This window comes from Mya arenaria, chromosome 5 (genome assembly GCF_026914265.1).
Source record: "Mya arenaria isolate MELC-2E11 chromosome 5, ASM2691426v1".
Classification (NCBI taxonomy): Eukaryota; Metazoa; Mollusca; class Bivalvia; order Myida; family Myidae; genus Mya; species Mya arenaria.
The window spans coordinates 64,048,043-64,074,048 of NC_069126.1; the positions used below are offsets into that span (position 1 = coordinate 64,048,043).

At 34.8% G+C, this 26,006-nt stretch overlaps 1 protein-coding gene across 1 annotated transcript; it reads right to left on the reverse strand.

Annotated features, from left to right (window-relative positions):
- Positions 1-17,337: 17,337 nt before the first annotated feature.
- Positions 17,338-25,373, reverse strand: LOC128235117 (uncharacterized). Its single transcript, XM_052949854.1, has 6 exons — positions 25,253-25,373; positions 23,819-24,157; positions 23,200-23,505; positions 21,650-21,919; positions 20,916-21,230; positions 17,338-20,723 (listed from the first exon to the last, which is right to left on the reverse strand). The coding sequence occupies exons 1-6, from the start codon at positions 25,308-25,310 to the stop codon at positions 20,602-20,604; spliced, it is 1,410 nt and encodes a 469-aa protein (XP_052805814.1). The 5' UTR covers positions 25,311-25,373; the 3' UTR covers positions 17,338-20,601.
- Between the last annotated feature and the right edge of the window lie 633 nt (positions 25,374-26,006).

Here is a 26,006-nt window from a genome sequence, read left to right on the forward strand (position 1 = left end):
CCGTTTTTAGTAGCCATTTTGTAACCAATGTCTCATGTAAACAGTCGGTTACACTCAACAGATTGCTTGAATAAAATCGATATTCAATAACGTGCATAAGCTCCCCTACAGTGAAAAGATAAGCCGAGCGAGAAGCTACAAATTATTCGGCCGCCATTTTGTTACGTCTTCTGCGGAGTAAACATGGACACCAGGTCAAATATTGAGTTTCTGACAAATATCTTTTTAAAGGTGAACTAATTTCAATCATATTTTGCACAAAGATGCCAATCTATTTTTTTTCTCTGCCCGAAGTGGCCACTCTAAATAAACAATTGAAAGTCTGTCAATATTTACACAGTTGGAAACTGATATTGGTCTAGACTTTCTCATACTGACCATAATTCATTTGAACCTTTTCTTGAGAAAATCTACTAAACGTTTGTGTCCATTTTGTAGAGCTATATTGAATAATGCCTGTGCAGAGTTCTCACAGCTTCCTGTAGAAAACTTTAGTGACTGAACCGAGCGTCACTTAACTGGGCAAACATGCAGGCAGATTCCGGTGTACATTTTCGATTATAATAAGAAAGAATGAGTGAAAGGTATGGTAATTTTTTTTTTCAGAATATAATTTAATGGTAGGCTTTTATAAACATTATAACACAGGGCTTGACTAACTTTAAGTTAATAATAAGGCAGAGGGTTAAGATATATGATTGAACATAAAATTCCAGGCCAAAGAAGTTCTGACCTCGAGTTACAAAGATCTATGATAATGCAAAACGTAATTTCTCAGTAATATCAATTTATTGTAAATTATTTTAAGCAGAATATCGCCTAGTTTCATAACAATATCATATTTCAATGTTACACTATGATTTAAGCATAAATGTGACTGAAATAATACAACATTATACATACTATAACCCGGGCCTGGATCCTTCAAGTATTGAACAAAATTTACTGGTAAATGTGTCATAGTTACACCTTAAAACATTATAATATAACTATTTTTTGTATTATCTGAAAGGCAGTAGAAATAAATTAATATATTTTTAGTCGTTTTAAATAGTTTTGTACGTATTTTACTCATTGAGTGATACATAAATCAGACAAATGTCTTTCTAAACCCTAAATTCTCCGTAGGTACCTTTCAGCAGTTGTAATAGTTGCCATGAAAATGTTGATGACGTGATGTCATTACTTTTATCTTCAAAGTTTACGCAATATATGTGGTCGATGATACTTGCTGAGTTTCAAGTAATTCAATTACATATTTATTGTTTTATCTTGATTTTCCTCCAAAATAAAACTCTGTTTCAGTTGGAGGGTTGAACTTTTTCTCGTCTAATACAGATTACTGTATTTGGAAAATAATTTATTTGTAAATGACTGCTAATTAGTGGAAGCTTAAACACTTATCTACAGACACTACATAAGTGATGTCGTGAAACTGTGTAGGTATTTTTCCCTTCATGCTTGAATGGATACATACTATGATTATATCACTGTTAGGAACCACTGCTATGTGCTAACATTAATTTTGAAAAGTTATGACTATTTTACAATAAAGCTTGTTTAAGTCAAAAACATCAAAAATAATTTTGGCTATAATTGAAAGTGATTAATACAACAATAGCAACAACAATGGGCCAGATGTCTAATTTCCAAGGCCTGTGGTTTCAATAAAGTGTTGTAATATTTTTTCCAAAACATGACTTTAACACACAACACAGTGCCCTCTAAAAGGCCCTTTACACAAAATGTAGTTTCCAAAAAAAAAACTTTATTCACCTCAACAGCCTCTGCTGCGGCTCTAAACATATAGAGCTGTTGAATTAACATTTATTCACGTCCAAAGCCATATGATCCAACAATGACATTTTTCATAAGTTCTTCAAATGAGCTATAGTTCTTTATCACTGATAATTTGCTGAAGTTTACTGAAGGGGCACATGTGTTTACAGTTGTAAGATAATCACTTTTGTGATCAAAGGTTATTATTCCCTCTGTGATACAGCTTGGGAGAGCCGGGCATCTAATCAGTGCTTGAAGGAGATGTCCTGTGTTGAGGTTTACTTCAGATGAGGACCCAGTTTCAGCATCAATGCTAATGCATGAAATTTTCCCTCCTGGAATATACAAAAAAAGGAGAAAATACTGATAATGATATGAAAAACATACTGTACCGGGGTTTTTGCTGTCATTGTTGGGGCACTTATAATATTGATATGGGTGTTTCTAGAAGCAGATGGAATACATGTAAAACTGTCCAAAAACATAAAACACTTTTCTTACTATTAGTGGTTATTATTAGAACATAAATGGCAAAGTTAAGATTTAAAAATGCCAAAATTAATCATATTTTGAAATTGAATTGAACTACACCTATATTTGATTAATACCCTGATCATTCTGCGTTGTTGGAACAGTGTTTTTTAATATAAAGATAAGTACTGTTTTTTTTCTAATAATTAGATTTAATTTGACCATAAAGCTTCAATAATCATAATTTAGAGGTTGACTCCATACTCGCTATGTAATTTGAAAATCAAGAAGGCTTTTTTCAGGACAACTTTGTAAAAATCACTCGTGTTTAATTACATTTTCTGTCTTAGTGGAATGAGTGTGGTATGCATTCACAGACAGGTCTTCAACTATTGTGCCACAAGAACTATTGTATATATATATTTATATATATATATATATATATATATATATATATATATATATATATATATATATATATATATATAATATATATATATAATATATATATTGACTATTTCTATTACCCAAATTTAAATCCATGTTACAATCTAAACATTAAAAATTTATTTAAACCATGGCCTTTATGTGCAACTTTGGCCAGTAACCTACAGACATGATTGTACTCATGGTGAGCATTTATGCCTTGTTACACATAGCCAAGTTATAGCCTGGACAAGCCGAACTAGAAGGAATTTAGACTAATCTTATGAACTCCAATTTTGCTCAGGTGAGCTTATAATCTGTGTGTTACTCTTCAAAACATAGTTTAAGAACTTTTTTCTCAGTAAATCTGTTGTAGAAGCTCAGAAACTTAATCAATACAGAAACTACAAGCTATTACAAAACACTAGACAGTATGGCAGGGGAGATTACTCAATAAACATGCATGATAGGATAAAAAAAATTGTGCACTGCAGTACGCCACAAATGGATACATACGTGGCTAACTCAAATGTATTTTTAGCCTGGTAAGAGCAATTTAGCCTCCTAATGAGATCCTAATGAACTGTATATGTTGTTTTCCTAGCCACCCAAGTACCCAGTACTCAGCTCCGACAGACAAAGCAGCAACTAAATCTTGTCAAATACCAAACCAACAAGTCATAGTGACATTATGCCTCGTAGACTACAAAATCACCTTTGGTGTATAGTAACGGCTACAAGTGATACATACGTTCAAGTTTCTTCAGGAACTGGTGAAAGTTGCATAGAATTACTTCTTCATCTTCTTTTCCTGCTTTATCGGAAGAAAATACAGGCTTAAAAAAAACTTTGATCGTCAAGCTGTCCACATGCTCTGTCTGCATATGGTAACTGTATGCCTTCTCCGGACACTTCCGCAACATGTCTAGCATGCCATCAAGTTTGAGACCTGAAACAATTAGGGTAGGAAGATTTGTAAACCTTGTAAAAATATTTTACCATACTAAATTTTCCTCGGGGTATCTCTGTGCTCCAAACCATGAGTCATATGCTTTAATTTAAAATTATTATTATTAGAATATTATTATACGAAAACTGACATTACTGAATTATTGTAAAGCTTCATCTTTTTACTTCTAAAAAAGAATTCAAATAAAGCAGCAGGAGAGCCAATATTGCCCTAAATCGCTAATCTGCTTAAAATAACCAGATAGTGAGTGGTTACTAAGGAAGTTGCTGCTTGCTAAGGAAGTTAGTGGTTGATAATTGATTTTAAAGGTCGTTTGTTAAGGGAAATTAATAATATTGCTAGGGACGTCGAGACGATGTCAGCTGGTTATTCTAGGGATGTAAGGAGCTGCCAAAGATTTCTTTGATGGCAGACAGTGAAATGCTGCTATGGTAGTCAAATGTCCCTAGGGAGTCCACTTATTAAGTGTATCTGTTAACGCATCAGTCCTATAGATTTTAACAATCTTTACTTAAAACAATGGAACATTTTAAGTGTTGCTCAGCACATCCAAAGGTCAAATAGCTCAATACACAGATGCTCAGTCCTAAGGCAGACACACAGTGCCAGAGCTGTAACACAACCTTGGTATTCCTTACACCTGTATATGAGTAGTAGTGCAAAGAAGCTGGCCTAGATAATGCAATATTGCAACTATAATATACGATAATTAATCTACACTGAACACATTATCCACAAATATTTAGGGGAAAACACAAATACGCATACCTTCCACAAACTGCAGTAGACTTGGAATAAATCGGTTGAACATTTAATAGCTCTTCATCGCAGACACAGCATCTTGTCTGCTTTCTACTGACAAGACTTTTCTAAAACCGCAGGCTTCCAGCAGATCCCCATATTTCTCCATCATCTGGTTGCAATCAACTAAATCGGAAATCTGTGAATAGCAAAGTATTTGCATGTATTTATATGTTAGAGATTAATTTCATTTAAACAGTAATTATTACTATAACAGAATAACATGAAGTGTACCGTGACATTCCTTTTGGTTATAGACAACCAAATAACATTGTATAGTCACTTCCGTATTGGTGTTGTTTGCCCTATGCCAGAAATGTGTCAATAGTACACAGACACCCCAACACCTGAATATTGCCAAAGAAGTAAGGGCAATTATTACTTATGTAGTTGATGAGTGTGCATGGAAATAACTATAATAACAAGCTTTTTTCAGAGCACTAGCCTATTCCGTCTGGTAACAGAGCACAACAACTAGCCTGAATGATTTTTTATTTAAGCCTGAAAATACCATTTAAAAATATATTTTACCTCTTGTATAGCTGAGACAGCATCCAATCGGCCAAGTTGATCTACAGGTATATCTGTTATACCTGTGGTTCTTCCACTGACAATGTAGTCCACAACATGTTTCATGAGATTCCTTGGTCCTGGATGGCCACTTAAAATGCCCATTGTAACCATTTGTCCCATTAAGAAGTAATGCTTTTTTTCAAGTAATTATGCATCAAAGCTGAGAACACTGTTCTCAAAAACAGGGGATTGGTCATAAAGCAATGTTAAGAACTCTCTTGTCAATCCGCCTGAGTCCAAATCTTCTTCCCCTATGAATGTTATACAAAACTTCCTGTTCCATTCTTCTTCTGACGCTTGCTCAATTTCTTCCATGGCCTGCTGGACAAGCATTCTTCGGATTACTGATATGTCCCAGAGCTTCTCCCCATTCAGAGTCTTTGATGACAAATAATCATCAAATGAGCTGCAATGATACAAATGAATTAGTGTGACATCATAAACTGTCAAAGAGTCTGTGCCCTCAGTGATTTTTTTACCTCTGCGTCCTGCGTCCTGGTTCTAAGAAAGATATTTTAAGTTGAATACCAAGAGCCATAAATCTTTCAATATTTCAGTTCTTATTTTATAACATGTAAAGAAAAAGCACATTGCCACTGTAACTAAGTGTATGAATTTTGAAGTCGATCTCTTCAGTGGTTTTAGTAATTAGGAAACAACTTGTAATGTGTAATTTAACAAAAGTTGCAAAGGGCCATAAATCTTAAACTATTAAAGTTGGAAGTATATAACTTGCCATGAAGGAGCACATTGTTCATATGAGTAAGTGTGCAGATGATATTTTCTATGGTTGTAGTAAAATTATTAAGACTAGGTGCCAACAGGCAAAATGTCGAGCCCGTTGAAAGAGCCTTTGACACAGACATAATGCTCTTGCAATTGCACCAGTTGAACAATAAGCAGTTAAACATATATAATGTATATATAATAAGTATTATGAGGTGCACTTTTATGTAATTTAGAAAGTGCATTTTTTATTAAGACGCAAAGGTCTAAATATAGAGAATAATCTCTATTATTAACCAATTAAGTAGAGGTGCACTTCAAAATTAAGACCTGCACCTCTGTCTCATAAAATTTGACCCAAGCGTGACCTTTGAGGTACAGACCTGGGTCTTGTGCGCGACACGCTGCCTCATGATGGGGATCCTTTGGAGAAAGTTTTTTGAATATCCTATAATGCATGATCACGATACAGCCTGGACAAGGTTCAGTACTCATTCAAACTTTTGACCTAAGCATGACCTTGACCTTTGAGGTACAGACCTGGGTCTTGTGCGCGAAAAGCAGCCTCATCATCGGGAACCTTCATGGAAAGTTTCTTTCAAAATCCTTTAATGCATGGTCAAGATACAGCCCGAATAAGGTTTAGTACTCATTTCAACATTTGACCTTATTGTGACCTTGACCTTTGAGGTACAGACCTGGGTCTTGTGCGCGACAAGCCGCCTCATCATGGGGAACCTTCATGGAAAGTTTTTTGAAATCCTATAATGCATAGTCAAGATACAGCCTGGACAAGGTTCAGTCCGGATGGACGGACGCACGGACGCACGCACGCACATACACGGAACCGCCATTGTAACAACTATGTCTCGCTCACCGCAAGAGGCCTCGACAAAAAAACATGGAAAATGTTGATGAACTGATAGACGAATGGACAGACAGGGTGATTACTATAGGGCACCTGCATTTCTTTACGGGCCCTAATGCACCAGTCAATTGTAACCACGCCCCCCCCCCCAGGTCCGGGGGTATACCGGGGATAGCCGGGAAAATGGGCCGTGTTTTTACCTTTCAGGTGGCCCCGCAGTGCCGGGTAAATGCGGTGGTTTTGTCTTCGCGCTAAAAATAGCGGGGAATGGGCCTTACCTAGGGTCCCTGGGGTGCGGGGGCATTTGGCGGGGATTTTACCATCAGTTCGTCCCCGCAGGGCGGAGATTTTACCCGGGGTTGGCTGGACCGAAAGTCAAAGTCCCCGCTATTCCCCGGACCTCGGGGGGCCGTAATTACAAATGACTGGTGCATAACTAGCATGTAGTTTCAATCAAAACTTGAACCAGAACTTATGAGTTGAAAAGTAAACAAAACGATGCTTGAAATAAATTCAAAATAGAGTTATCTAACTTAAAATATTAAAGCTGGTGTGCCGATTGGGAAGGCTTTTAAAAAGATATGGATTTGAGTGTAGTTTCACACAGAATCTTAACCGGTTTTAATTTGAAACTTAAAGGGTCGTAACTTTATCTATATGTTAGATAGAGTTATATAATATTAAATATAGAATATTGTCAGTAAATACTGATTTTCATTGAACAATCTAATTACTACAGGACATGAATTATTAGATTTGGCCGACTGTAAAACTATCATCATGTGGTTTGATCTTTAGCACCAGAAATAAATTCAGTGAATTGTTTTAAGGCTTACTTGAAAGCATGTTTAGCTTCAGCTTCCCCTTACTGGCAAACTTCATCAGACTGGCAACAAACATCAGCGTGCTCTGGTAACAATTCTATCGGGACGATTTTATCACAAACTGGACATACACCAGGCTCAGTCTCTTTCCTGAAATATTTATTTAACATGATATTCACTCTGTTTGAAAGCTAACAAAATGGTGAAATAAAACATCTGCATGTACATTACAATTTTACATGAATTCACACAAAACATGAACAAGTAGGACAAGAGCGCAAATGAGCGAACGCCAACACATTTTTCATAATAAATTTTCAAAACGACAACTTGAAATGCAATGAAGAATGTTGGATTTTGGGCAGGAATTGTCCTCCATATACCTGTCTTCCTCATTGTTTTTATGCCTCTAAACCTGTGTGCCAAATTCCATTGCAATAGCACTAGTCATACTCGAGATATTTAACTTTGTTTAATGAGTGACAGGACGGAACGGCGCGGAATGTGACGGACGTGACATGTCAACATGGGTGATTCTTACATGCATACTTCGTAAAGCAGGGGTACAATGACAAAGAACAGAATGACAATTGTTTTATAATATCACCATCCAAGAGCATGAACTGTTGCAGTCAACATAACATAAACTTCAACATGAACTATAACAATATAGTTACTGTGAAAATGGACTTCCAGGGCAGCTGCTGGCACTCTGGAAAAATTGTGCATAAGGCTACACAAAATCAATGTAAAGATACATGATTACCTCTTCAGGTTTCCAAAATATTACCAGACACAACATTTTCTGGCATAACACAATTTTGCATTATAAATTCCAGTGCCTCAGGCAAACATTTCATATATTTCTATAAAAAATGTTTTGGCTCTACGTCTGCAACATTTAATTCCCCCCACTAACAGAGTTTCATTGATTTCCCAGATATAAATTCAAAATGTATAAAAAAGGAAGGCAAAACAGGTCAATTTCTAGAACATCACTAAAAATGTTAAGAAAAAAATCCAAGATTGAACCTACATTAGTAGTTTGCAAAACTCTACCCATGATCCTAGTTTCATGTCTATTACATGTATCTTCTAAAACTCTACTATGTAACATAACATTTTGTAGTCCACAAACTTTTTGATCTTCCTTCATATATATGTATTAAAAACTTACACAAGCAAATTGGCACACTGGTGTCTGTATAAGATTTCTCTTCTTGGGAAAAGGTTAGAACTTCATCCTGAAGTTAATACAAAACTAGGTTGTTTATACACAAAAACCTATTGCACCCCCCCCCCCAGCTATAACCTTGACATTAAGAACATGCGGATGGTTTATGGGTTCTGCTTGGATGGTTAATGGGTTCTGTACATCGTCTTGATCAGGTAAATGTTTGACAAGTTTCATGAAAATCATTCAAGGGGTTTACGAGAAATTGAGTGGACAAGAAAGCCAAGACTCAAGCCTTTGACCCTCAGCTGTATTCCTGACCCTGAACTGGTGCGTTGGTTCATTGGTTCTACACATCGTCTTTATGAGCTATTTTGGGAGTTCCATAAAGTTTGGCAAGTCCCATATTTAGTTATCATAGTTAATTGGTTCTTTTATAATGTGTGCTCAATTTCTGCAGACACTGAAATATGGTCTTCAAAGCTCTAGTAAGAGAACCTTTTGCTGATCATATGAATATTAATTCATCACTAGTAAAATTTTAAGCAAGAATGAATGTTATACATGCGAAATGTAATAGCTAATGTTTAAGTGGTTCAAATGCCCTGGGATTATTGTGAGGATTTTAAGTAAACATAATTCACCTCCTCTGTAACTCCACAAGTCATAGCATGCTCCCTAAGTAGTCTCAGAGGAATCATCCTGTGATATCGAATGCACTCTTCCTGAATACCATCATCATCCTAAAATAACACAATGTCTTTATCCATAATTCACTTAAATGAAAAGTACAATTTAGTGTGCAAACACAGAAAAAACTGCATTTTTCATTGACCAAGACTCATTACATTTTGTCTCGCCACTCAACTTGGGGTACTGCTCCTCCAACTACTCTTCAGATACGTGGCATCATCATTTTTTTCAAATGATTTTTTTTCACCCAAGTTGGCTTTATACAGCCTGTCTTTTTCTTCTCGGGTAGGTGCAAGTTTCTTAATGAAACAATAGGAAAAAGGTAAACTGTAGTGATACATATATGTCTACCATTAAAACTATCATTTTGAATATTGGTTTAACTAGATGTAGGGTGTTCCTCAGAACACTTGTATCACCTGCATTTTCCAACAAAAGATCACTGAAACCTTTACTAACAAACCCCAGTAACAATAGGGGTCAAAAATGAAGTTTGAGGATCAAACCACAAAAACTCATGACTTATTGAGTGAAAATGTATTTTTTACTACAAAGTCACTGTGACCTTGACCTTGTGACCCAAAATCTATGGGGAAAATGTATTGATTTGTCAATAACCAATAAGCCTGCCAAGTTCGAGGATCCTAGGCCAAAGGGTTCTATGGATCATTTACTGACCATGACCAATATGCCTACTGAGTTTGAGGATCCTAGGCCCAAGTTATTGAGCAGAAACCGTTTTCAACTACAAATCAAGGTGCCTAGTGATCCCAAAATCAATAGGGGTCATCTACTGACCATGAACAATAAGGTCCGGGAACCCAAGGGTTCTTAAGTAATTAGTCGGAAACGAAATGCGTGATACCAACTATGGATGACAACGCCGCAGCCGACAGACCAACCAATGGCCATACTGCAATGTTCATGGAATCAATAAATCCATTTTGATGCTTCAAATTCAGTGTACAAAGTAAGAAATTTTAATAAAACAGATCAAATGGATAATAAACTTACATCCGAAGTCTTCCCAAGAACACAAAATTTGTGTGTCCAGAAACTACATGTACGTGCTTGAGTATGATTAAAACGTCTGGCACGAGCCCCTGTTCTGTTGACGCTGTAAGGCTGGTAGGGAGCAAATATGTTCCTTACTGCTGCCATAGTCCTTGAAGTGAAGGTGGCTGACTGGCTAGTGTTAGCAGTTGTGGCAGTATCAGTATTAGAAGTAGTAGTAGTAGTAGAATTCCCCCTCTGCAAGGCAGCAGCTGCCTGTCGTAGGAGTTCAAGTGCTCTCTGTTGACTAATGTCTGACAGTAATAAAAATATTCATATTAAATACATTGCATCCAACGCTGGATGTTTTTCTCCAACATAACCATAAGTCCCCCCACTCAATATCAATTTATCGCTGATATAATTTTTGAAAGTAGGAATGGTGAGAATGGTAATACAATTTTAATTTTAATCAGGCCAGTCTATTAACTGACATATTATATGGCCCTGAAGTCATATTCATCGCTTAGTGTAACCTTGATCTTTAAGATGAAGAACGCATTTAATGCCCAACACCTTCCCATAATGATCTGCAGTTATAAGTAGATTGAAAATATTATTAAAAGGTATTAGTAGGCAAGTTTTTATGCCAAAGTCAATACCAAATTGTTTTGAATATTTGACAAAAGAAAAATTCTGACAAATCTTTCATCTGTGAGCGTGTCGCTCATGAATTTGGCTTTGTATTGTAATAGATTCTATATTTATAAAAATGTTAAGTGTTTCAACTCTGATTAGAAAAATATTTATCATTTTCTTAAACGTTTTAGTTTTGAGTTCACAAGATGTTATAGATAACTAAAGGGCCAAAATATAAAATGGAAGCTGATATGTAAAATGTACTAGCATGATTAAACTTAAAGCTGCAGTCTCACAGATCGGCAAGTTGACAAAAAAAAAAATTATCTTAAATTGTGCACATTTTTGCAAACTTGTCTTTATGCCAGTGATATTAAGTACCTCACCAAATTTGCGAGTTCCAAATGACAGGAATAAACTCTGAAAAGCACATTTTCCTTAACCCGTTATAAACGCTTTTACCTTTCAAAAATAAAAGTTGATACGGACTGTTTCCTAGGTTAGTTTTGCATTGACTTAAAAGATTGCGTTTATAGAATAATATGTTACGATCAGTAGCATGTTAGCCTTTTGATCAAAGGATGTGAGTTTGAGCCCCACAGAAAAAAAAATTGTATTTTGTAATATTCCTTTTTATTAAAATAAATAAATAATAAAACATAGACAATAAAGTCAAGTTTTCAAAATTTGACCCAAATCAGTGAGAAACAGCTTTAAACATTGACAGAGCATAAGATGCATTCAGTTTTATATTCTGACTGGTCAAACTGTAACCAAGCTGTCAAATGTCATGATTTTAAAAGCAGCCTTTCCGCAACAAGTAATGCACCAGTCATTTGTAATCCTGCCCCACCCCCACCCCCCCCCCAGGTCCGGGAAATAGCCGGGACTTTGACTTTCGGTCCAGCCAACCCCGGGTAAAATCCCCGCCCTGCGGAGACGAACTGATGGTCAAACCCCGGCCAAATGTCCCCACACCCAAGACACTCTATATAAGGCCCAATCTCGGCTTAATTTGGCGCTATGACAAAACCACCGCGGTCACCTGGCCCTGCGGGGCCACCTGTAAAAACACCGCCCTTTTCCCCGCCTATCCCCGGTAAACCCCCGAACCTGGGGCGGGGGGGCGTGGTTACAATTGACCGGTGCATAAACAGGTCAAGATTGTCTAAGCTTTTACCAATAGATTCCATCAAAACTCTGGAAATTTAACAATAAGAGTCAAAAATCCCAATAACAGACCCATGAGTAAACATAAAGGGTTGGTATTAAAATAATAATGAATTAAGCCCGATTATTTTCAAGAAAAAAATGCTGTCCGAACCCTACGTCCGAATACACGTTCGCAAAACTGAGGGCGGCAAGAACTCTATTAAAAGTATTGCCGTCCAATAACAGATATAACAAATATATTCCAACAATTAATAATAATCAACAATAAACACTTGATTCTTTGTCGTGTTACCTTCGTTGTTGTTGCAGCTTTTTTCAACTTCAGGCAAGGTTTGATTTAACCTTTTCCATGAGGTGATTTTGACGTCCGCACCGAAAGGGATCAGTTAGTAGCAAACAGTGACCTCTGTCGTAAGAAAACACACTGCAAAAAATGGTTTCCAGCTTCATTTTTTGATAACGTCAACATTGTAATGCAGACGATTTTGTTTTAAAGTGTCAATGTTAAGCAGCATTTTATACTGTGAATGATGTTTCCATTTTTTTTATTTAGTGTTGAACATTTTATTACAAATGAATTAACACATATTTGGTAGCGTCCATAAACTGAATACCTAATGTTGATTTTAATGTTTGATTTTGAATTAAAATGTATTAAATATATTTTAAGGGAAATCATATCAATTTTCAGAATGAAACAACAAAAACGAGTATAAAAGTAAAATTAACGTATAACAAAGATATATTTCAAAATACCTTTATAATTATAAAGATACGAAATACACTAATTCGTGAAAATATCCAAAATCTAATCTAACATCAAATTCACTATCGCAAAACGGAAATTGGAATGTCATAAAGCATAATGAGAGAACTAGCGGATAATCCCTTCAATACATTTGAACAAATGTAAGACACTTCTGGTGTCTCCGACAACAATTTTCGTAGCGCAACACCTGTGCTACGAAAATTGGAGACACTTTTCGAAGTATAAAATCATGTTCAAAACTGTTTACTAAATACACACATATATTTGTGTTCGTTAATACTGAAACTTAGCAAAACGTCTGATCAAGGGCAATGATTTGATCGAAAGTAACATGTCGTTTTTGATTTAAACAAGCGGTGCGCTTAATCAACATTTGAACCGTGATGAAAGTGTGCTTGCTCTACAATAAGTGAACAAGCCTTAAATTTTTAATCTCTCCATTTTTGGAGTAATAAAAATTATCAATACATAAATATATATTATATTTGAACGATTGAATCACAGAGTCCTGAAATATCAAAAAGATGTCTCGATGTTGACTTTAAATATGTACAGGATTGGCGAATTTAAAACTTAATGATGAAACATAAAATAAGTATATTACTTGAATGAAATAAAGTGTGTTTATCAAAAACAGTTATATGGAAAAACAAAAGCGCTTGCATTTTAGGAAATACACTTTTCTTCACTGTAATAAAGAAGGGTAGTACATATTGAGCACATGTACGTTTATAAAACTGATATCTTTACGCTTTTAATAAAATAAAATATGCATACAGCATCAGGAGCAACGAAATCATAACATAAACAACTTTCATAAAATCATCTCGACATGATCGGAAATACTTTTTCAAACCAAGCATGAACTTTCTACTAAGATATTCATATTAATAAAGTTTATAGATTGTCATCCAGCAACGAACACTATCCTAAAACTTTAGTTCTACATACGCACTTTACTTACAAATAGATTTTGAAATGTTTTAAATTCGTCTTTTGAAATAATGTTATCGTTTAACATCATCTAACTGACGCTCATACGATATAAATATTTAATAAGTATTTGAATGATAATACTACCAATGGATCGCCACATGCAAAGGGCAAACGCAAAGGATTGACGTATTTTATCTGAACTGTCATCAAGCTATTCGAATACAATTGTGTCTTTACAATTTAATTGTTCAATGTTATTATGGGAACTTCTTTAACCTGAACTGATATAATGTTGATATCACGTTAATATGTATAGATAACTAAAATATTCACCACTAGGTTTGTTATTCTTTAATAGATCGAACCAACCGTTTTGTTGATAAATTAATTGCTATTCAAAACAATCCATTCAGATAACCCGTAATATCAACTAATTAGTAAGAAAACCAGGCGATACACAATACTTCAATATGAAGTATTTGAATTATCATACAATTAACAGAAAGGTTAATTAAATGTCTGACGATGAAAATCTAATTTAGACCACCACTTTGGTTGGGAGTTTCAAACATTTCAACGTTGGATACAAGTGATCAAGCAGCAATCATTGAGTTATATATGCAATAAATTTTAGTAATATAAATAATTGATTTCAAATTATATATGATTTCATCATATTTCATTATTACCTTCTTCACGACAGGTCATGAATGTATTAAAACTATACCTGTAGCCATTTTACCTTTTTAACATGATCACCACTTTGTAAAGAGGAATTTAGTTACGAAGTGGAAACAAGCTCTAGATACAAGTATGCAATGTTCAAGTATATTTTTAGCCATTTGTTTGCATGCTAATGTGGTTAATTCCGTTAGCCGTGGCTCTTCAAGTCCATCGAACGCCTATTAGACATATCGGTCTCATGTAGACAATAAGGAACGAGAAACGGGAACATTACAAGTGTTGGTAAAGGTGGACTCTAACTTATCAGCCTATATTCTATTTTTGTTTGAATTCATGTTCGACTCAATGGAATGAATATGATTATTGCACATAGCACACATGTTATTGAACAAACAACCATGAAATGAAAAACATATATTTAAGAACCATAACGTGTGATGAAAACCACGAGACGGGTTGTTTAATGATTATACTCCTCATTTTCATCCTACTGTCGATGAGTTCGTGACTTTAAACAACGTAGAAAATAAAATCCTTATTTAAATACAATAATGACCAACTACCCATTTCATTTACTTCTACTTGTAGTAGTAGTAGTAGTAGTAGTAGTAGTAGTAGTAGTAGTAGTAGTAGTAGTAGTAGTAGTAGTAGTAGTAGAAGTAATAGCAGCAGTAGAAGTAATAGTAGTATAAGTAGTAGTAGTAGTAGTTGTAGTAGTAGCAGCAGCAGCAACAGAAGCAGTAGCAGTAACAAAAGCAGTAGCAGTAGCAAGTAGCAGTAGCAGTAGCAGTAACAGTAACAGTAGCAGTAGCAGTAGCAGTAGCAGTAGCAGTAGCAGTAGTAGTAGTAGTAGTAGTAGTAGTAGTAGTAGTAGTAGTAGTAGTAGTAGTAGTAGTAGTAGTAGTAGTAGTAGTAGTAGTTGTAGTGGTAGTAAAATCTAGTAGTAGTAGTAGCAGTAGTAGTAGTAGTAGTAGTAGTAGTAGTAATAGTAGTAGTAGTAGTAGTAGTAGTAGTAGTAGAAGTAGTAGTAGTAGTAGTAGTAGTAGTAGTAGTAGTAGTAGTAGTAGTAGTAGTAGTAGTAGTAGTAGTAGTAGTAGTAGTAGTAGTAGTAGTAGTAGTAGTAGTAGTAGTAGTAGTAGTAGTAGTAGTAGTAGTAGTAGTAGTAGTAGTAGTAGTAGTAGTAGTAGTAGTTGTAGTGGTAGTAAAATCTAGTAGTAGTAGTAGCAGTAGTAGTAGTAGTAGTAGTAGTAGTAGTAATAGTAGTAGTAGTAGTAGTAGTAGTAGTAGTAGAAGTAGTAGTAGTAGTAGTAGTAGTAGTAGTAGTAGTAGTAGTAGTAGTAGTAGTAGTAGTAGTAGTAGTAGTAGTAGTAGTAGTAGTAGTAATAGTAGTAGTAGTAGTAGTAGCAGTAGCAGTAGCAGTAACAGTAACAGTAGCAGTAGCAGTAGCAGTAGTAGTAGTAGTAGTAGTAGTAGTAGTAGTAGTAGTAGTAGTAGTAGTAGTAGTAGTAGTAGTAGAGTAGTAGTAGTAGAAGTAGTAGTAGTAGTAGTAGTAGTAGTAGTAGTAGTAGTAGTAGTAGTAGTAGTAGTTGTAGTGGTAGTAAAATCTAGTAGTAGTAGTAGCAGTAGTAATAGTGGTAGTAGTCGAAGTACTAGTAGTAGCAGTAGCAGTAGCAGCAGTAGCAGTAGTAGTAGTAGAAGTATAAGTAGTAGTATTAGAAGCTGTTAATAATTGTTATGCAAGTATTTTTGAAAGAAAACGTATATCAGTATCGTTTAGTAAAAATCGTAGGATTGTTCTTGATCATTAATATTTTGTTTATGCATTATTTTTTAAATGACGCAAGTTTGAAACTAAGAAACAAAAACTTGGATCATTTTATGCTGATATTTGCACTTATAACGTTTCCGACGACTACAATGTTCATACAAGCGTAAACAGGTTTGTGTTTTCTTAATCGGTTGACATTATCACGATTTCTGTTTTCAAAATATTGTTAAGATGATAAAATATATGCATGTCCCGTTGTTTAGTGGATAAGTGTAACAACTTGATGCACACAATGGAAGCGCCGCGAGAGCGCCATAAGAGTGCAGACAATCACCAACTAGAACTTCGTACGAACGCGGTAAACGCCATGGAGCACCATAGAAACGCCAAGGTTGCCCAGAGAACGTCGTGACGACATCGACATTTACGTAAAATATCAATATTACCTGCGATCTATCGGCGCTCCTGAAAATTTAGCTTTGCTTTGTGTCAGGGGTTTTAGGTACCGTTTGGAATAGTCAGTAAAATGTTTATTAATTGTTTTGCGTGCACAACCTCACACATATCCCAACTATAACTCTTATCGCAGATAACTATTTTTTTTATAGTATTATATTTTGCGCTTTAATAAGTTATATTACAATTCGAGGGTTCAAAGGTAAAAGGTGCCAACTTCCAATTCTTACAATAAGAGATAAACGAAAAAAAACACTGAAAAAATAACATTTCTTCTAAAAATATGGTCTTTTTATCATGGTCTAACCTAAATGCCCATTGATTGTCACGTTGCGAAAGTTAGACGGTAAAGTATAGAGTAAAACACATAAGTCTTGCACTTTTAAAAAGATACAAATGCCATTAACTAATGTGTTCCGGTAAATGGTGCTATATGTAGGTTGCACTGTTTACCGCAATTAAATTTCATAAAATCGGAGAATTTCTAGAATAAAATGGGGCTAAATGCAGTTATTCCATTTTACCGCTACTAAGAAAATCTGATTATTATAAAACTCGTCCAAAAACATATATCTTTAGATAAAATTAAAATCAATATTTTCATGTAATCTCTTTATTTTAGGGATGGCAACGAGTACCCGAGTACTCGATCGAACGTCCGAGTACTCGAGTACCAAATCACTACTCGAGTACTCGGAAAAAAAAAATCAAAAAATCTATAAAAATCACCAAATACACGATTTACAGATAAAATATCAGATCTGGTTAGTTGCCAAGAGGAAAACTTATGGTCCCTCTAATCCCCGCTGTGTACACACTTGACCTCAATCAATTAGTTCACAGTTGTTGTGATAGTTGCAAACTGTCAATAAAGGACCCCTATTTCAAATTAGCACAGCGAAGTTTTGATAGCGGTACTTCCAACACAATTCTATTGTATACCAATTAGAGACCTTTCACCAAACAATGGACGCTAACGAGCGAAAGAGTTTCGTCCTTTACGAGAATTGATTTCTTAATGGGCGTATTTTTGCAATGATTATCACAATTGATTGGTTGATATTTTAAATCAAGAATTATGAATATTAATGAGGTAAACAACAATTATACAGTAGCAAAAACTATGATTTAAAAAGAAATGTTGAGTAAACAACTGAACTTCGTTCATTTATTTTATGTATGCTATTAATTTTCGTTCATTGTAATTCTGATTCTTGTTCATTTCTGCAGTATTAAATAATACGAATAAAACAAATTAAAAGCCTTAAACAACATTTGTTTTCTTTTTATATCATTTTTTGTTAAAATACGTAATGAAAGTTTACTTTAAAGGTGAAAGTGACCAACAATACGACCAACGCACAATACGCACAATACACGTCATTAACGATACAGTACATGTATACACAATCTTGTCTTCGCGAACACATATTCATTTTTTCCGAGTAATCGAGTACCCGAGTACTCGATCGAACGATCGTCCGAGTACTCGAGTATTAATTTTACTACTCGTTGCCATCCCTACTTTATTTAGATGAGTATATTTAAACAAAATAAGGCACGAGGCGCACTTCATCATTCCGGGTATTTTACGTCTTTACACAATGATAAAGTGTATAGCAAGTATATAGTAATACATATATGCACACATGAAACATTAATGCTATTTGTCACTTTTAATTTATGATCGTTTTTATCTTTTTTATTTTTTGTAGTCACTTTTTGCAGTATTGCATATTTTCACCATCTTTTCAATCACTTTCATCACTGTCACTAACGGACTGGGCAGGGAGCTTGTCCTGGACGGTTTTGCTGCTAGGCAATGATTGGAAGTAGGCTTCAAACTCCTTGGGAATTGTTCCTGAAGCTATAAGGGACAACAGATCAGCCTTTTTTAAGGAAGAGATCGGTAATTTCTCTTTGTATGCCTGTCGAGGTGGCTTCATAGTCTTGTTCTTTTTGTTTTTACTTCTGTTTGACACAACTTGAATTTCTCTCAAATTTCTGGACTCAAAGTCCTGACTTACAAAAATGCTCTGAGGAGAGTTTTCGCACGTTTGTATCCACTTTATTTTAGCCAGTCTACTTTTTCCCCATTAACATCATTTTTCATTGGGCCTAAGATCTGGTTTTTGTACATTTTGAAAACCATGAAATCTACATATTTCAATGGAATAACGATATACGGCTTTTTACGTCTTGCTAATGTGATGACCGTTTCCCAATGTGATGGAATATACACCTTTGGTAATTTTTTTCGCATGTTCAATTGAGGAATGAATGGAATCACATTCCATTTCTGAATGACCACTTTCTAAGAATTTTTGAGTGATGGTTTTGAGATTTTGTATGTTTTGAATGCAGTAAATCAAGCAATTTGCCACATATTGATTTATATTTTGTCCACCGCAAGTATCCCTCCAAAGTGTCACCTCTTCAACACTTGACATTTTAATTACAATCGAGTTCCTCACAAGATCCTCGTTTATCTCATAAATAACAGGAACCATCTCCATTTTCTAAATCATAGAAAGAAAGATTGTAACAACAAAGTTTTTGTTTGTAATAAAGTTCTCCAATCAAACTGCACGGCGTTGTCAAGACAGCTTCAAGTTCAAATGTTGATGCATAACACGTTGGGTTGGTTTTTTGCCTATTTTCTTATCTTGTTTCTTGTCGGGCAATTTTCTTCCTCTCTTGATGAGCATGGTACTTCTTTTCGGATACATCATCTAATTTTTCACGTTTCTGACATTTTTCAGCATAGAGTGAATACATTTTTCTTATACTAAGATCTTGTGTCAAGTATTTTCTGTTTGTGTCCTTTCTGGTTAAATGAGAGTCCACTGTTGGAAAACTTTCAATATGTTCTCTGACAAATGCTCTGTCAATTTCGGATGTCTTATTTGATAGTGGTGCCTTTCCTTGTCAATCTAATCCAGTAAACATCCCAACTGTTTTTTGACGATGTCCAGAGTATTCCAAAGGTAATTTTTGCAAGCCCTCAATCTTCTCTTTCCAATTGTAAAATAATAGGAGTTAGAAACCGTTCTCTTTAATTTCCGGTCTTTGCATATTTTTTCTTGCTCTTTGTTTTCAACATGACTGCAAATAAACTGATTCACATATTCTCCGATTGACCAGTATGTTTGAAAAATACTTTTCCTTTCTTCTTCAGGAATATTTTCTCAACATTTATATATTATTCAGATGTCCTTCTTATAGTTTTTAAAGCATTGAGCTAACATCAACCTTTGGGCGACACGATAACACGGAACATGAACGCATATTGCGAAAAAAAAAATTCGGGTAATTTCGATGTTTTCAGTTCTTCACATTTATGAATTCTTATCTAAGACATATATCCATGACAAGAAAATAATTAGTACAAATATAATGTGTACCCGAAAGGTTGTTTTCATAATATACAATATTTTTTCCATTTTTTTTTCCTTAAATGACACGAGTCTCCCAAAGGTTGCAACAAAGTTACCCAAAGGTTGCATTGGTCTATATATATATATGTCTTTTAAAGGTTTTATAATACCGTGTTTTTGGTGAGCTCACATATAGTGCACAGTTTCAACATTCATTTTTTAGAATCTCAACTTCTAAAGGTTGAGATTTTCCATGCACCAACTGAAAACATTAAGAATGATACGATCATTGACAGGTTCAAAAGTCTAAAATTGTATTCATGAAATATTGCAAACACCACCTAGCTCGGGCTTCGGTATTCGATGTTCATGAATAACTAAACAATATACAATAATACCAAAGCATACGCACAAACAAAAATACACTTTGGAGGACTATCTAATACTTGAGAGTTGGTTGTATTGAGAAAATATGCTATTTCTTTGTTTGGTTTTTGTTTTTTAAATGGCACAGAGTAACCACGGTCCAATTGTGTCACGTGCAATAACATGAATAATAAATGCAACTGCGAAGCTCAGCGACATAACTGTAATTTTCAAACTATTTGCTCCACTCGTGCTTTCTGAAAAAGAAAAATCAAACAAAAATGAAGCAGCAATGACATATAACTTTTTACTAAACAATATTTTCATTTCAGGCCATGGTTTTCTATTGTGCGAGTTATAATGATGCTTCTATTTAAAACCGTAGTTTGGTAATGTTTACAAAATAATAATGATAACATATGTATCTCAATTACGGAGTGCATCGTTACCTTGAAAGTTAATCTGTTCAGAATCGTTTTCCGTGAATAGCACGGGGTCTGCATACCCAACTTTGTTGAAAGCAATAACTCGCACCGAGTGTTTACCAGGTTCTACATTTGTGATATTGACTTGATACACGGTTTCATTCAACATATTCTTCCTGTCATTCTCATTCACTTGAGTCAGGTTCTTCCAAGTGTCATCGTAGGATATTTGCAGTAGAAATGATTGAAGACTTCCTCCGTTGAAACCTTTAGTCCATTCAGCGTGTACCAGGCCAGGTGTACTGATAATGTGTAAATTTGAAGGAGGCCAAGGCTTAGCTGAATACAAGGTTAGAAGAAATCATTTTAACCAGCATCAATTTGGTTTATGTGTTTTATATTGTGAAACGAATTATTTCAGGTCGCATATTATATGCAGGGTGCGAGTGAGAGTGGTCTTATGGTTAAGGTGTCCGCCTCTAACGAAATAGGTTGTTTGTTAGATTCCAACCAGGTTTACTTTCTCACGGCCTCTCTTAATGGACACCATTACAGGTTTCTACTAAGGACTTGGACTCGATATTGATTATATTAGCCATTAGCTTTAATCACAATCGAGCAAAAAGAAATAAGTATAAATTAATTAATATGCAATTTCTACTCTAAAAAAAAATTAATGACGGTATTTATATAAAACCTCAATGCTTGACGAATTGCCGAAATGTTTAATATATCGCATAAATATACGGGAAACCTACTTAGAACAATGAGTTGTATGCGAGATATGGACATCTTTATCACTCCAATTACAGATGTTTTAGCTGTGCATTCATACGTCCCTGCGTGATAGCGATTAACTCTTCCAAACGCCAACTCGTTCATTAAACGTGTGCTTTCGTCCGTGAGATTCGTCCATTGAAGTACACAAGGAGGTCTGCAATCCGCGTCACATCTGACAGTTACAACATCCTCATGCTCATTAACAGTGATCACATCAGAGACATTGACACTTGCAGCAGTCGGACCGTCTAAATTCATACAAAAATAAATGTACATTTATCTGGTATTTATCAATGCATAATGAAAGTACAATGGTCAACAGGCACAATACATGCGTGTGCTCGTAAAATTAATAATTTTAAATTATAGTGGATTATAAGTTGGTTTCTATAATATAACTACTTATGTGTACGTGCTCTATCTGATTACAAATAAGCATTTTCTTTCAGATAAAGTTGGCCATGTGTCGCCTTGAATGGGTCTATTCAGTTTATTCGCGGTCTTTGTATTCAAAATTATTGTAACATGACTCTGACGCAAATTATTCGTTCAATTTCAGTCTCAAAAGATTAATCAATATGCTATTGCGCATTTAAATAATTGATTTATATAAAATACAGTATCTGTATGTTGAAAGATAATGCAGTTTTAGTATTCCAAATTTCCAAAAAGTTCAATATCACAACTTTTATACAATGAATGCGCATTGAATATCAGGAGACATAATGGCTAACAAAAATACATTTTGCGTCTTCTCGTACAAGAATACACCAAAAATGAATCCTAAAAGGAGAAAAAATAACGCTACGTCAAAAGTTGTCTGCTCGCTTCAATATATATATATATATATATATATATATATATATATATATATATATATATATATATATATATATATATATATATAAGATATAATATATATATAAGAAAAAACAATTGTAGGTCGGAAAACTAGAACCAACAATTGGTTTTTTTGACGCCTTACGAAATGATCGGGGTTTTTTAATTTCCGAAAATTGTTGGCAGTGTCTATACCCTACTTTATCAATTTTAACCTACAACCTATCAGTTAACAATAAGTACCATGTTTTATCTTTTAGATTGATATAACTGAACATGCATGTAGTCATATTTTATTTCCCAAAATAGGTTACAGTCTAAGGCGTCAAGAACATATCAGGTCATATTTTTATGACAAAGACAACCTGTCATGTGACGGTTTCCTTTTAACTTGAAAACAATGACAAATAAAGTAAAACTAACAAATAAGCTAGTAAAGTTATTTCAAGTATTGAATGACCGGATACAGACAGATTTAGGGAGTTTCGGATCCTATCGCAAGAGCGCTTGTGATTCCAAATACATGTATTCAGCACAATGATTATAGCATTTGGCTATTTTGTTAACAATCAGTGGATGGTTTTGGATAAAAAATGTTGGATGCATATTAGTCAATAAAGCTAATCTATGTTTTAAGCGGTGCTATGTTTTACTATTAGAATCATTATCTTGTTTAATTACAACTTACAAAATACACTAAGTGGATAAGAGGTTTGCATCGAAGATTTCCCTCCATTCTCAGTTGCAATGCAATTCACAGTTTCGCCGTTATCTTCATTCAGAAGCTCCGATATTGTTAACGTTTTCCTCGATATTGCGTCGAACGAGAATCTTCCGCCAGGTTGAATGGCTGTACGATCGATCGTCCAAGCATACTGCATCGTTAGAGAGTGGTTTGAAGGCTGGGTCGTTGAAGAACTGGTACATGTGAGTGTTAATATTGAGTTCACAAATGATGAGCCGGAAGCCGAGAGTATAGGCTGTGTCGGTGTACCTGCGAACAGATGATCAACGTTATTTCATTTTCCACAAAACTATTTATAGCTTTTAAAACACGACATTTATGTGTGTGTCCATTATTGACATGCAATACATGTTTGCCAAAAAACAAGTGAAAGGGGGAACTATGTAACGAAATTGAATGTTAAAAGGTCTATGCTATTCAATGAAATAAATACTTTTAGAGGACAGTGTTTTAGATTTGTTTACAAAGTAGTCTATTTTAAGCTGCTGGTTCACATACAGGTTAAAAAAGTTCCTACCTAGGCCTTTATAATGGCACATACAGGTCAGAAAAGTTTCCCTACCTATGATGTATAAAGTCACACATTCTATGACAATAATAGTTTCAATTAATTCCGTCAGTTTGTACGTTCCTTGGTCGCCCTCAACAACCGGATTAAGCTCGATATATAGCAGCCCATTTGAAATATTTGCGCTTGCAGCTAGGGAGCAGTTTCGTAAGGTAGGTTCTCCTAACACTTTCCCATTTTGGTAGTTTACTGCCATGCGTGTAATGCCATCATAGCGGGCCACTCGGTAGGTAGCAAACTCTATTTCTGGGTTTATGGGAGCCCTGAATTTCAATACTTTTGTTTGTCCATTTTCTGTGAACACACGGCTATTACTAGGGCAGCATCCAACTCCTATACGTGAAACAATAGAACAAGTTTTTTTAAAAATGTACGCTCCCATAGTAACGGCTTATATTTCATTTCGCAAAAAAATATCAGTAGGGTAATTTAAGGTTATACCCAATCACCCTCTTGTTGCCAATCGGCCATATATTTTTTTTGAAGTTCACCACGACTGTGACAATTAACCTGTTGACCTCAAAGTATATGCTAGTAATGAACGACCTTCTTTTCAATATGGCAATATTCCTCTGTTCAAATCGGAGGACCGTTGGTCCAAACATATTCCATTTATCAATCAGACAAGCTCTTTGTGTTCACGGTAACCACGACCGTGACCTTTGGCCTCTAAACTTCAATAACAGTTAGTGTCTGGTGGTAACCAACCTCCCTGTTGATCTTCAGCTTTGGTATCTGGATCTAAAAATCATTCCAGTTGTAGACTAGGGATCTATATATCATGACCAACTTCCCAACCAAGTTTCAGGATCATAGGCCCCTGCGTTGGCTAGTTCAGAAACGGGCAAGGTTGGTCAACACACACTAATTTTCTCAATAAATAGAGCAAGCCTGTTTACCATTTGTATATTTTTGCACTCTTTATATTGAGATTCTTGAATCAGAATGGGACACTATGTTTCTTGAACATTATTAATCATTTATGACGATTTATTTTATTGTTCATAGTTTGGCAAAAAGTACGTAAGGTTACTAGTCTTAAATTAGTTGACCAATTCGCCGTTTTATCTAAAACGTGTACCCGATTTTTTTCTGTAAACATCGTTGATCTTTAGCAAATAAACACGACATTATGAAGATTTGCTGGAATTAATAAAAGCATGTCTGTGAAACAATTGTATATTCGTGTCCACTGGTCATGTATCATGGCACTAGTTTCAATACGAACAATATATTTTGGTCGTGCTTAAAGCATTTCATAGATGTGATACATGTAATGATGTAATGTTCTATAATATCAATGATTGATTACCCCACCATATTTTATTTAACATTTTGGGGGTGGGGGAGTTGTAGTTAAATCATTCTACGGTAAAACAAACAACAAACAAACATATTTTTTAAGTCATAAATTAAACAAATACTTGCCTGTGTGAAATATTGTACTTATACAAATCCAATAGTGGAAAAGAAGAAGATAAGCCATCACAACAATATATAAACTGACTTTAAAAGATTAAATGGATCCCTTTATGATTTTACTTGTGATTTATTTATGATAATAATACTATAGCTTCATAATAATTTTCTGACACTTGATTTGATGCCAATAATATTCAAAAATAACTCCAACTCACAATACTTGATCAGCTAATCAATCTTAAGGTCAATACCACAATTTCGCGCTTTATTATACGCGGAATAAAGAACCGGGATTTCAAGTTTGTCATTTTATTGTAAAGAAACATGTACATAACCTTACTTAAGATTTTAATAATGTTCAAAAATTGGGACTTGTCCGCACTATTTATTTAAATGTCAACTAGCTTTTGCGCGAAAAAAATTTAAATGAAGGAATTTTGTTTTCCCTTGTAGACGATAACGATGAATTTTGTTTTTAATATAATCCATAAGTGTGTTGTGCAAGTGTAAAACCATTTATGCAATGTAAATTAGCAGTTCCACAGTATGGTTCAATTTAAAATTCGATTCAAGAAGCAACAACAGAATTAATTATTCAGCTATTTAAGTAACGATTTATTTAGGTTGTTTCATCGTGTTTGAAATTGCAGGATTTGGAGTTAGTAAATTTTTGTTTATATGCATCCCAGTTTTACAAGAGTCTACTGTTTTACAAAAGTATATTTTTTGTTTGTTTTATCTTGTCAGAAATTGCATAATT

What these genes read in the sequence shown, in the direction of transcription:
- LOC128235117 (XM_052949854.1), bottom strand. Translation starts at nt 25,310, where the DNA reads ATGGCTTATCTTCTTCTTTTCCACTATTGGATTTGTATAAGTACAATA. An exon ending in TTATCCACTTAGTGTATTTT is followed by an intron (nt 21,920 to 23,199) that starts GTAAGTTGTAAT and finishes GTATGAATTTAG; the next exon opens with ACGGTCCGACTGCTGCAAGT. An exon ending in CATACAACTCATTGTTCTAA is followed by an intron (nt 21,231 to 21,649) that starts GTAGGTTTCCCG and finishes CCTTGTATTCAG; the next exon opens with CTAAGCCTTGGCCTCCTTCA.